The sequence below is a fragment of the Emiliania huxleyi genome (genome assembly GCF_000372725.1).
Source record: "Emiliania huxleyi CCMP1516 unplaced genomic scaffold EMIHUscaffold_109, whole genome shotgun sequence".
In the NCBI taxonomy this organism is placed as follows: domain Eukaryota; phylum Haptophyta; order Isochrysidales; family Noelaerhabdaceae; genus Emiliania; species Emiliania huxleyi.
This window is the reverse complement of record NW_005201851.1, coordinates 455484-465429: the sequence shown is the minus strand read 5'-3', so window position 1 is coordinate 465429 and position 9946 is coordinate 455484. Positions and strand designations below refer to the sequence as shown.

General features: G+C 68.0%; 3 protein-coding genes across 3 annotated transcripts; 2 read left to right on the top strand and 1 right to left on the bottom strand.

Moving 5' to 3' along the window:
* Positions 1 to 364: 364 nt before the first annotated feature.
* Positions 365 to 1473, bottom strand: EMIHUDRAFT_439834 (hypothetical protein; the record flags this gene model as incomplete). The annotated part of the gene is made up of 2 exons (XM_005792252.1): positions 1406 to 1473; positions 365 to 1309 (listed from the first exon to the last, which is right to left on the bottom strand). The coding sequence occupies exons 1-2, from the start codon at positions 1454 to 1456 to the stop codon at positions 365 to 367; spliced, it is 996 nt and encodes a 331-aa protein (XP_005792309.1). The 5' UTR covers positions 1457 to 1473.
* A 74-nt stretch (positions 1474 to 1547) lies between these two features.
* EMIHUDRAFT_223451 (hypothetical protein) lies at positions 1548 to 2131 on the top strand (the record flags this gene model as incomplete). The annotated part of the gene is made up of 2 exons (XM_005792251.1): positions 1548 to 1590; positions 1761 to 2131. 2 exons carry the CDS (start codon positions 1548 to 1550, stop codon positions 2129 to 2131), a joined length of 414 nt encoding a protein of 137 aa, XP_005792308.1.
* A 4064-nt stretch (positions 2132 to 6195) lies between these two features.
* Positions 6196 to 8783, top strand: EMIHUDRAFT_439833 (hypothetical protein). Its single transcript, XM_005792250.1, has 10 exons — positions 6196 to 6427; positions 6501 to 6560; positions 6634 to 6916; positions 7180 to 7202; positions 7275 to 7490; positions 7636 to 7742; positions 7819 to 7906; positions 7960 to 8087; positions 8219 to 8222; positions 8308 to 8783. The coding sequence occupies exons 1-10, from the start codon at positions 6289 to 6291 to the stop codon at positions 8649 to 8651; spliced, it is 1392 nt and encodes a 463-aa protein (XP_005792307.1). The 5' UTR covers positions 6196 to 6288; the 3' UTR covers positions 8652 to 8783.
* Positions 8784 to 9946: the final 1163 nt, after the last annotated feature.

The window sequence follows — 9946 nt, the reverse complement described above, 5'->3', positions numbered from 1 at the left end:
CGCCCCGGAGTCGGACGGCGACAAAGGGCCCGGCGGCGGCGGCGACGGCGGCGGCGGAGGCGGCGCATGAGGCGGGTGCGTCACTACTCACTAGGACGCCCTGCCAGGTCGCAGGTGCGCCGTGCCCGTGGTGTTCTCCACGCAGTTTCGCCGCCGCACCTCCGCGCCTTATCTCCGCTTGTCGGCCGTGCCTTGGGCGGTAGCCAGCTTTCCTAGCACACAACGCGTGTGACAAAAATGTCCAAATTTCACAAAATCAAAAAGGATGAAATATTGAAATCCGCATCTCTCGCGCAACAAACTTGGCAACTCGCACGTGTTCACTCATCTCATCTTTTGTGTGTGCATGGCAATTTCTCGACACCTAGAGGCCGCATGCCGCCAGCCACTCCACCATCGCGCTATTTATTAGCTTCGGATTCTCGTGAAAAATCCAGTGATCGCCCGTCCCAGAAACCACGCGGCCATGCGGGGTGGACTCAACGAACTCCAGCCACGCATTGTCAAAGAACAACGACTCTTTCCCTCGGGGCTTGCCTCTCGTCATGTTGCCCCAGACAAAGAGCAGGGGCTTCGTCTTTGGAGGGCGCAGCTTCGGGACGAGGCCGCGAAAGGACACATTTGTGGCGTACGGCCAAGCGGTCCGCCACGTGGCACAGTCGGGACACGGTGCATCCCAGTAACGCGCCGAGGTCATGCTCGGGATGCTGTTGTGTGTGTCAAAGGCGATGGCGTTCTGGCCCTGGTACGTGACGTTTGGGTGGCCGCCCGAGCCGATGTCAAAGGAGATCGTTCGGTTCATCAGGTGTGGATGCTGCCACATGAGCTGGTAGCCCACGAAGCTACCCCAGTCGTGAATGACGAAGGTGGTGTCCACAAGCCTCGCAGCCTCCATCGTGGCCGCGAGCTTGTCAATCGTCGTCTGAAGCGTGAGCTCTTCCAGCGGTGCGTTCGGGAGATCCGGATGAAAGTTCTGCCATGTCGCCGCGACGCACCGGAACCGAGCCGCAGGGCCGTAGCACAGCCCGCCAAACTGTGCGGCAAACTCGGCTCCACTGTCGGGCCAGCCGTGCACGAAGAAGAGAGCAGGCTTTGTCGGATCGCCAAGCGACAGCGTCGGAAGAGGGGCCGTGAGGTCGGACGTCACCTCGGCCTTCACGCTTTCGCACGGCGGTAGGTTGGCCGCGGCCGTGCCCGTGGGGTAGTACACGTCGCAAAAGTACTTGTCCAGCAGGGTGTCGGCGCCTGCCGACGTCAACGGGCGACCTGGAGGTTTGAGCGCCGCGTTGGCGGTCGGCAGCGGCGCCGCCTGGATGACGGAGAGAGCACGGGCCCTTCAGGCGCGGGCTTATAAGGAGGTTGAGACTGGTTGAGACCGTGTGCATGCGGCGTTCTGTCCGCGCACCAGAGCAACCGCAAGGCTGGCGGCGAGGACGGAGCGAGTGGCGGCGAGCATCGGGCCTCGACAGCAGCGCTTCGCTCCTCCCTCCCCGCGCTCGGAAAAAAGAAATACCGTGGCATCTTGGGTTTATAAATCGAACGAATGAATGGAACTGGCGAAAGGCAAGCTAGGGTCACCAAACGCAGGGCGTGATTGAGTGTATAGATCTCTCTGCCAGCGAGGTCTTATCTAGATTCGCCTCCATCCTGCCAAGCGCGCACTGGCACTAACAAGGGGAAGGAGCGTCTCTTCACAGCCCACGTCCACGATTAGGCGCCGTCCTCTCCCCAGATCGGAACGTCCGCGTCATCGGTCTCAGGCACCATCTTCATCACCGCCCTCGTCTTCTGCCTCCTATTGCTCGCGTGGGGACGCAACGCCTTTTCCGACGTCGAGCTACTGCAGAACGTCCTCACGGGCACGTGTGTCGCCGTAAGTGCCGCCAACGACCTCAGCCAGGACGGCAAGGCGCTGCAGCTGTGCGGCATCCCGCCGCGCTCTGGTTTCGTCGCGCAGCTCATCGGCGGCCTGGCCGGCTCAATCGTGGTGCCGTGCGCGCTGTACGTCGCCGACGACGCGTATGGTCTCGGCACCGAGCGCTTGATTGCGCCGCAGGGCCAGATGTTCGCCACGCTGGTCGACGGGCTTGCGGGATATTGGGATACTTGGGCAAGGGCCGTGTGCAGGTAGCATGCAGTATTGCAATAAAAATACTTGCTTTGCGTGTCTGAAATACTGGAATACTTCGCCACAGCACCTCAGATACTGGGATACTGGAAATACTGTGAAATACTCCAACTCTCCTTACGACTAAGTTTTACGTGCGTTTGTGTCTTTGGGCCCCCAAACGCACATGCAACGCGCGCCGATGCCCTCATCGAGTATCCGCGTCACCAAGACGCACTTTTCGAGCAGCAATCGCGTCCTATTCGTCGCCGGACTCGAGGGCTCTGGGCACCATATGTGGCAGCAGGTCCTTGGCCGTGTGCGTTCGTACAATGGCGACGAGCAGCTCGCTCGGGATCGCCAACGCCGCCATGGATGGATTGCTTGCACTTGATGCTGGCATGGCGCCAACTTCAGCCTCGAACGCGCTGAGGTTGTCCACCATACCCCTGCGAGCGGAGATCGCGATGTGCTTCCGCCTCGCGCTTACAGCGCTTCCCGCCTTTTTTGGGTCGACGAGAAAAAATGAAAATTTAAAGAAAGGAAAATCCCAAATAAAGACACCAGGGGTGGGAGAAGGACAGCGACAGGGTCCCCACTACTCTTCCAGTTCTTTTTCTTGGTGTATAGTGTCGTGTGAGAGGGGCCCGGGGGGGGGGGGGTGGTCCGGTTGAGGGGGCGGGGCGGGGCGGGGCGGGGTGGATCGGGTCGGGTCGGGGCGGGGTCGCTCGGGTCGGGGTGGGGCGGGGTTGTGGGGTGAGGGTGTTGGGGTGGGGTGGGGCGGGCGCCGGTGTGGAGTCGTGTGACTGCTCCTGTGGTGGGGGTTACGTTCTGAGGAAGCCGCGCGCGGGCCCAACAGGAGAATCGTGCTTTCAGTGGGGTTGTTTGGTGTTGGGTTGGGTTGGTTGGGGGTTGGGTTGTTCCGCGTGAGGTTGGGTCGTCGGCGCGAAGGGTGAGGTCTCGACCGCCGCCGCTCACGCCAGCGGACGGCCACCATCGGTGTTTTTGGCTTCGCCACCGTTCAAAGCGTGCGCAATGCGCTCGCCGGCATCGAGCGAGCACGCCTGTCCGACGAGCGGCTTGCTGTGTGGACGCCTTCTTGTGGCTCTCGCCGAGAGCGTTTTGCGTCCCGGCGGGTGGGAGAATATGTGTCGTCTGATGTGTCACTGTGTGCGTCACATCAGTCTTGATAGCAAGTACGGTCGATCCGTCAAAGCGATACACTCGTTCCTATCACTCTCCTTCTCTACACCCACGGAGGACGCCCTCGAGTGCCTCGCAAAGCTCGGCCCGCTGGTCGAGCTCGGCGCAGGGACCGGTTACTGGGCGGCCATGCTGGCCAGGCGCGGCGTCAACATTGTCGCATTCGACATCGCGCCGCCCTCAGTGGACACGGCGACAGGTAACATGCCCAACTACTTTTTTGAACGGCAGTTCTTCCCCGTGCTGGCCGGAGGGCCAGAGGTGCTCAAGTCCCAGCCGCACGGGCGTGCCCTGCTGCTAGTCTGGCCGTTCCACATGGATCTTCACCGCAAGCACCTAGCGCAGGGGCAGGGCACCACAGAGCCGTGGGATGCACGCGCGTTGCGAGCCTTCCGCGGAGACGTGCTCGTCCACGTCGGCCACCTAAGCGAATGCGGGGTGGTCGACACGTCTCGTGAGTTTGTGGCCCTCCTTCGAGAGCGCTTCGACGAGCACGAGCGTCTCCCGCTGCTTCATCCCTCGTGCCAAGAGGCGCTCACCGTCTGGAGGCGCAAGCTACGCGCGAGAGCCGAACCCTGTCGCTCGGGCACGTGCATCGCGGAGGTGTCAGCGCCTGCCCCAGCGACACAAGGACGGCTGGCCCGAGGCCCAACGCGAGGCGATACAAGCGTGTCGTTCGCAGGGATTGATTGCCGTCGGTGCAGCTGCTACGCTGCTCGTCATCGCCTCTGCTGCGCAGGTGATGTGCTCCTCGACAGCGGCACTAGCACTAGTCCTGCCAGAAGCGGTCGTGCCGCTGTGATAGCACCACAGGGAGACTCCGTCGTGAAAAAAGGGAATTCTCTCTCTTCTCTCTTCCCTCTGTTTTATGCGCACCGAATTTTCTTGGTGTACCTGTGTTAGTGCCAGTGCGCGCCAGTCCCGTGCCCAGTGTTGTGCGAGGGAGTTTTGTTGTAAAATGCGTTGTAAAATTCTTTTTCGCGCCAGTCCCGTGCCCAGTCCTGTGCCCACTGTTGTGCGCGGCACACAAAATTCTTTTTCACCGGCCCTTGCTGGGCACGGCTGGGCGACGGCTGGCTCGATGCTCGCAAACCTGCGACGGCTGGCTCGATGCTCGCAAACCTGCTCCTCTGCGTCGGCCTGACGACGCCCCTCTTAGCACCGCCTCGATCCACGCAGCCTCGCTGCCCTGCGGCCGTCCTCGGCCCTCGGCGCGCCGCGTCGCCAGGCAAGGGCCAGTCGCCCTCCAAGCCGGCGGCGCCTCCGCCGCCCCTGATTGAGCCGCCTCCGAGAGGCACGCTGCGCGAGGGGTCGGTGGTGGAGGTCTGGCACGCCAACAGCCTGCACGTCGGCACCTTTCGCGGCCGCGCACCCTCGCCATCGCGAGCGCTGCTGGTCGAGCTGGCGGCGCCTCCTCCTCCGGCAGCCTCCTCCGCCGGCGGCGGCGGAGGGAACGACGGCCGCGACGGTGCGATCAAGATCGACGCGGGCCAGCTCGTCGGCGTCTGGCCCGAGCCTCCAGCCTCCCTCCCCTCCTCCCCCTCTGAGTGGGCGGCGGTGCACGACAGTGCTGCGGCGCTGCTCGCCGACCTGCCTCCGCCAGCGCTCGACTTGAGGCCCGCTCTGCCTAGATGCCTCCGCGCGTGCAGCTTCCTGTGCTCTCCTGCAGCCCGCCGTCCCGCTCGAGCGCCCCTCACCCCGCCTCCATCGCCGCCGCACCCTTTCTCCTCGCCGCAGCAGGCGCCTACACAGTGCGCCGCCTTCTTCTCCGCGCCCACTCCCCCTCCCCTCTCCCTCTCCACGCCACAGGCCGCTCTGGACGAGGCTGCTCGCGCAGCCGGCCAAGCGGCGCGCCGTGACGCCCGACGCGGCCGCGCGTGTCCTCTTCGCCCCCTTCCTCTCCGCCATCGCCTCCGGCGGCGGCGGCGGCGGCGGCGGCGGCGGCGGCGCGGCGGGCGGCGACGGCGCGGCGGGCGGCGCGGGCGCGGCGGGCGGCGGCGTCTTTGCACAGCGTGTGGCTGCGGCGCAGCTGCTGTCTGAGGAGGGGATCCTCTTCAAGCGCCAGTCGCTGGACCTCGCCGCCGATAAGGCGGATGATCGCGGCGCGGCTGGCGGCGAGGTGTGCGGGTGGAGGGCGGCGGCGGTGAGTGGCGGCGGCTTCAAGGCGCTGCAGCGTGCTCAGGCGGTGACGCGCGCACACGCGTCGCTGCGGGAGTCGCTCGTGGCTGCGCGGGGCGGCGAGGCGATCTCTTGGGCGCCGTCGGAGCTGCAGCTCCTATCTGAGCTGGAGATGGCGAGATCGAGCCGAGATCGAGAGAGTGGGCCGAGATGGTCCCGGGGGGGGGGGGTGTCTGAGGCTTGTCCGAGGTTTGCCGGAGATTTGGACGATGTCTGGCCCAAATCCGGCCGAAATGCGGCCGAAATCCGTTGCCGCGCAGGCAGCCATCGGCGTCTCCGCCACCTCGTCCGCCGCCGCGCGGGTGCTCGAGTCGTTTGCGCTGCCAGCGACTGCTAAGGGTGCGAGCGAGCTGCTGCTGTCCCCCGGCCTGTGGGTGAGGGAGGAGGAGGAGGAGGAGGAGGAGGAGGAGGAGGAGGAGGAGGAGGAGGAGGAGGGCGGTGGGGACCCGCCTGCCTCCCTCGACCTCGTCGAGCCCTTCCCGCGCCCCGCGCTCGACGCGGCGCACGAGGGGAGACCCCCCCAAATGCGCCCAAATGCGCGCCGAGAGGCGCTGAAAGGCGCCCAGAGGCAGCCCAAAGGCGCCCAAATTTTCCCAGAGGCGGCGAGAGGCGGCACCAGGCGCCCCTCTCGGAGGGGGGAGGAGGCCCTGGGGCCAGCGTCCCCCCCCCCCCCCCCCCACCCTTTTTTGCCAAAAGGGGCGGCCCCCGTCCGGAGGCGGAGGCGCTCGCTCGCTCGCACCGCCCCGCTGCTCGACCCGGCCGCCGGCCGCCCCGCCTCGGCCGCCCCGTCGGTGGCGGGGATGTTTGGGTGGGGCGAGCCGGGGGCCGGAGGAGGAGGCGACGCGAGGGAGGGGTGCGGTGGTGCGGAGGCAGTCTCGGAGCAGCTCGACCACCGCGTCGACTTGCGCGCCCGCTTCCCGCGCGCGTACGCGATTGACGGCGTGCCAGAGGCGGAGGTCTGGGAGGGGCATGAGCGAGAGGTGGCGGTGACGGGGCAGGGGTGGCTGTGTAGGCGGCAACACGGAGTTCCGGGATGACGCTGTCTCGATCGACGCCGCCTCCGCCACCATCGGCGTGCGCAGCGCTGGAGCTTTCCTCGTGGTCCCGAGCTGCGGTGCAGACGAGGCGTGCGCTCCCCCGAGCAGGTGTGCACATCGCAGACCTCTCCTCCCTGGTGCAGCCCGGCTCGCTGCTCGACGAGGTCGCGCGGCTGCGGCTCCAGTCGCTGTACGCCGCCGCCGCGCCGCTGCACATGCTGCCGCCGCCGCTGCTCGCCGCCGCCGCCCTCTCCGACGACGCACCGAACGAGTGCCTCACCGCCCTGGTGCAGCTCGACTTGTACGGCCACATCCGGCACTGCCAGCTGGTTCGCTCTCTGGTGCCGCCCGTGCGCTGCCTCTCTTTCGACGAGGTGCGACTCATTGCTCGCCCACACCTCGCCCACACCTCGCCCACACCTCGCCCACACCTCGCCCACACCTCGCCCACACCTCGCCCACACCTCGCCCACACCTCGCCCACACCTCGCCCACACCTCGCCCACACCTCGCCCACACCTCGCCCACACCTCGCCCACACCTCGCCCACACCTCGCCCACACCTCGCCCACACCTCGCCCACACCTCGGCTAGATGTCGGCCACATCTCGGCTAGCCCGCTGCCTCCCCTCCAACAGGTCGACTCGCTGCTAGCCGGCGACGGCATGACCTCCGAGGCCTCTCTCCAGCCGGCGGTCCCTCGACGCAAGTGGCTCACGCCTCAGCCGTGGCCTCTCCTTCCCCGCCAGGTCCACTCCGACCTCACCGCCCTCGACGCAATCTTCCAGCGGCGCGAGGACGGCGGCGCAAGAGGAGGCGCCGTCTCGGCTCGAGCGGCCGGCGGAGGCAGCGGCGGCGCGGCGGCGGCGGCGGCGGCGGCGTCTGTGCGGTGGAAGGGGACGGCGGGCGGCGGGTTGCGGCCGGAGGCGACGGTGCACACGTCGGCTCGCCGTCTGGTCGACCAGGCGCGGGTCGGCAACGGGTGGGCTCGCGGTGAGTAGAGAATGACAAGGGAGGTCGCCGCTTCTCCGCCCAGGCGCCGCTCGGCGCGCACTGGCGGCGCCGCGGCCTGCCGCCTCTCCTGAGCCTTGCCTGCGCCGTCTCGTGCAGGCGCTCGGCATGTACTCCTACGCGGCGAGGAGGGCGGCGCGTGCCGCGAACACGCTGCGGCTGCCGCAGGCGGAGCACCAGCGCGTCGCCACTGCGCCGCTGCGTCGGTACACCGCCGCGCTCGCTCGCCCGGCGGCAGCGCGGTGGGGACGTCCGCTGAGTCTGCTCGGTTCCCTGCCGCAGGTACGCGGACCTGATCGCCCAGCGGCAGCTCAGCGCGCTGCTGCGGGGCGAGGCGGGGATGGGGGCGGGCGAGGCGGCCGCGACAAGCGTGGATGGGCCCCAGCTGCGTGGCGCGTCTCTTCACACCTCTCGCGTGGTTAGGTTGCCGCGCTCGAGAGGTGGGTGCGCCAGCGCGGCGGCGAGATCCGCTCGCGGCTGGCGGCGCAGCAGGCCTCGGCCCGCGCCCTGGCCGGCTTGCGGGAGCTCGAGCAGGCGCGCAAGCGCCTCCTGTGTGTCCGAGCGCCTCTCCTTTCCCACCGCAGCTTCTTCCGTCACCGCCCCGCCCCTCCCCGTTGCGTCCTCCCGGAGACTCCCCCTCTACCCCGCGTCTCACGGCCGCCAGCTCCCGCCCCCTTTTCAGGGGGGTTCCCTCGCCCGTTTTTTTGAGGCCCGTTCCTTTTGGGGAAAGCCCCCCCCCCCCCCCCCCACACACGGCGGCTCCCGACGCAGGTGTGCGCGCGGCAGGCGGCGCGGTCCTCCGCCGGCGCCGGCTCGGGCGGAGCGGCGCGCCGCCGCTTCGGCTCGGTCCGATTCTCGACTCTCGACGCGGTCGTCGTCAAGGTTGTGCGGCCGGCCGAGGGCGACACCGACAGGCGGCAGCGCGTGACGGTGCGGCTGCGGGAGGTCACCTCCCTCCTCGGCCACGCGCGGTGGGGCGCTGCGCCCGGCGCGCCCTCCGCTGGACCCGCCGGTGCGGCCGACGGAGGCGCGCGGCGAGCCGTGCCGCGGCTGGCGCCCGGCAGGCCGGTGCGCGTCCGCGTGCGCTCGGTCGACTCGGCGAGCGGGCGGCTTGACGTGGATATTGTTGGGGTCGGCCGGGCGCCGCGGAGGTGACGCGCTGTGCTTTTGTTCGCGGTGTCAGCGCGGCGTGTCTCTACTTGCCGCAGTTAGTAATCGGTGGTGTTGAATGAATCTGAGTGTCGACGCTCAGGGTCCCACACCCAGGCAGTAGGGACGTCATCCGGCCGGCACGCGGCCGGCGGCGGCGCCGTGGAGCTGGGCGGAGGGCGGGCAGGGGGGCGCATCGAGATACACACAGCTGTCACCTCTGTCAGTCAGTGTGACAGTGTGTCGGACAGGAGCTTTTTTTGGGGGGGGGGGGTCACGACAAGGGGAAGAGTGAAGAGTGCTTGCTCCGCGGCTAGGCATCATACTGGGCGGGGCCGCATCCGCCTCTGCGGCCGCCTTGGCCCAAGCAGCAACCGCTGATGCGCGCCTCACCTTGGCGGCGGCGAGCGCCGCCGTAGCTGTCTCCTCTTCCGCCGCCGCCGCCTCCACCTCTGCCGCCGCCGCCGCCAGGTCCGCCAAGGCCTCGGACTTCCGGCGCACTTTGGCGGCCTCCTCCGCAGCTTCGTCCGCCTCCTCCGCAGCTTCGTCCGCCTCCTCTTCTTCCGCCTCCTCCGCCCCCTCCGCCCCCTCCGCCTCCTCCGCCGACGCCTCCTCCGCCTCTCCCAACGTCCGAGTTGCTACCCTAATCACTGTCCTCCCCGCCGCTGCTGCCCTCTACATCAGAGGAAGTAGGCGTCGGCGGCCGGCTCGCCCACATCTCGACCTTCTTGGGCAGCAGCTGGTCTGACAGGTCCTCTCCGTGGCCTAGGCAGCCGTCCTCGCCCTTGCCCCACGTGAAGACAGCGCCATCGGCGGTGAGGGCGAGGCAGTGGGTTCCAGCCGAGACAGCGGCCACGCGCTGGCCAGCAAAGGCCTCGATCTTCTTGGGCAGCAGCTGCCTCTGCTGGTCGCCGTGGCCCAACCTGCCGTAGCTTCCAGTGCCCCAGCTCCAGACGGCGCCGTCGGCAGTGATGGCGAGGCTGTGGGCGGCTTCAGCCGACACGGCGACGACGCGCCGACCAGCAAAGGCCTCGATCTTCTTGGGCAGCAGCTGGCTCTGCTCGTCACCGTGGCCCAGCTGGCCATAGAAGCCCCAGCCCCAGCTCCAGACAGCACCGTCGGCGGTGAGGGCGAGGCTATGGCCGAGTCCAGGGGAGACAGCGACGACGCGCCGCCCAGCAAAGGCCTCGATCTTCTTGGGCAGCAGCTGGTTCTGCTGGTCGCCATGGCCCAACCTGCCGTCGCCTCCAGCGCCCCAGCT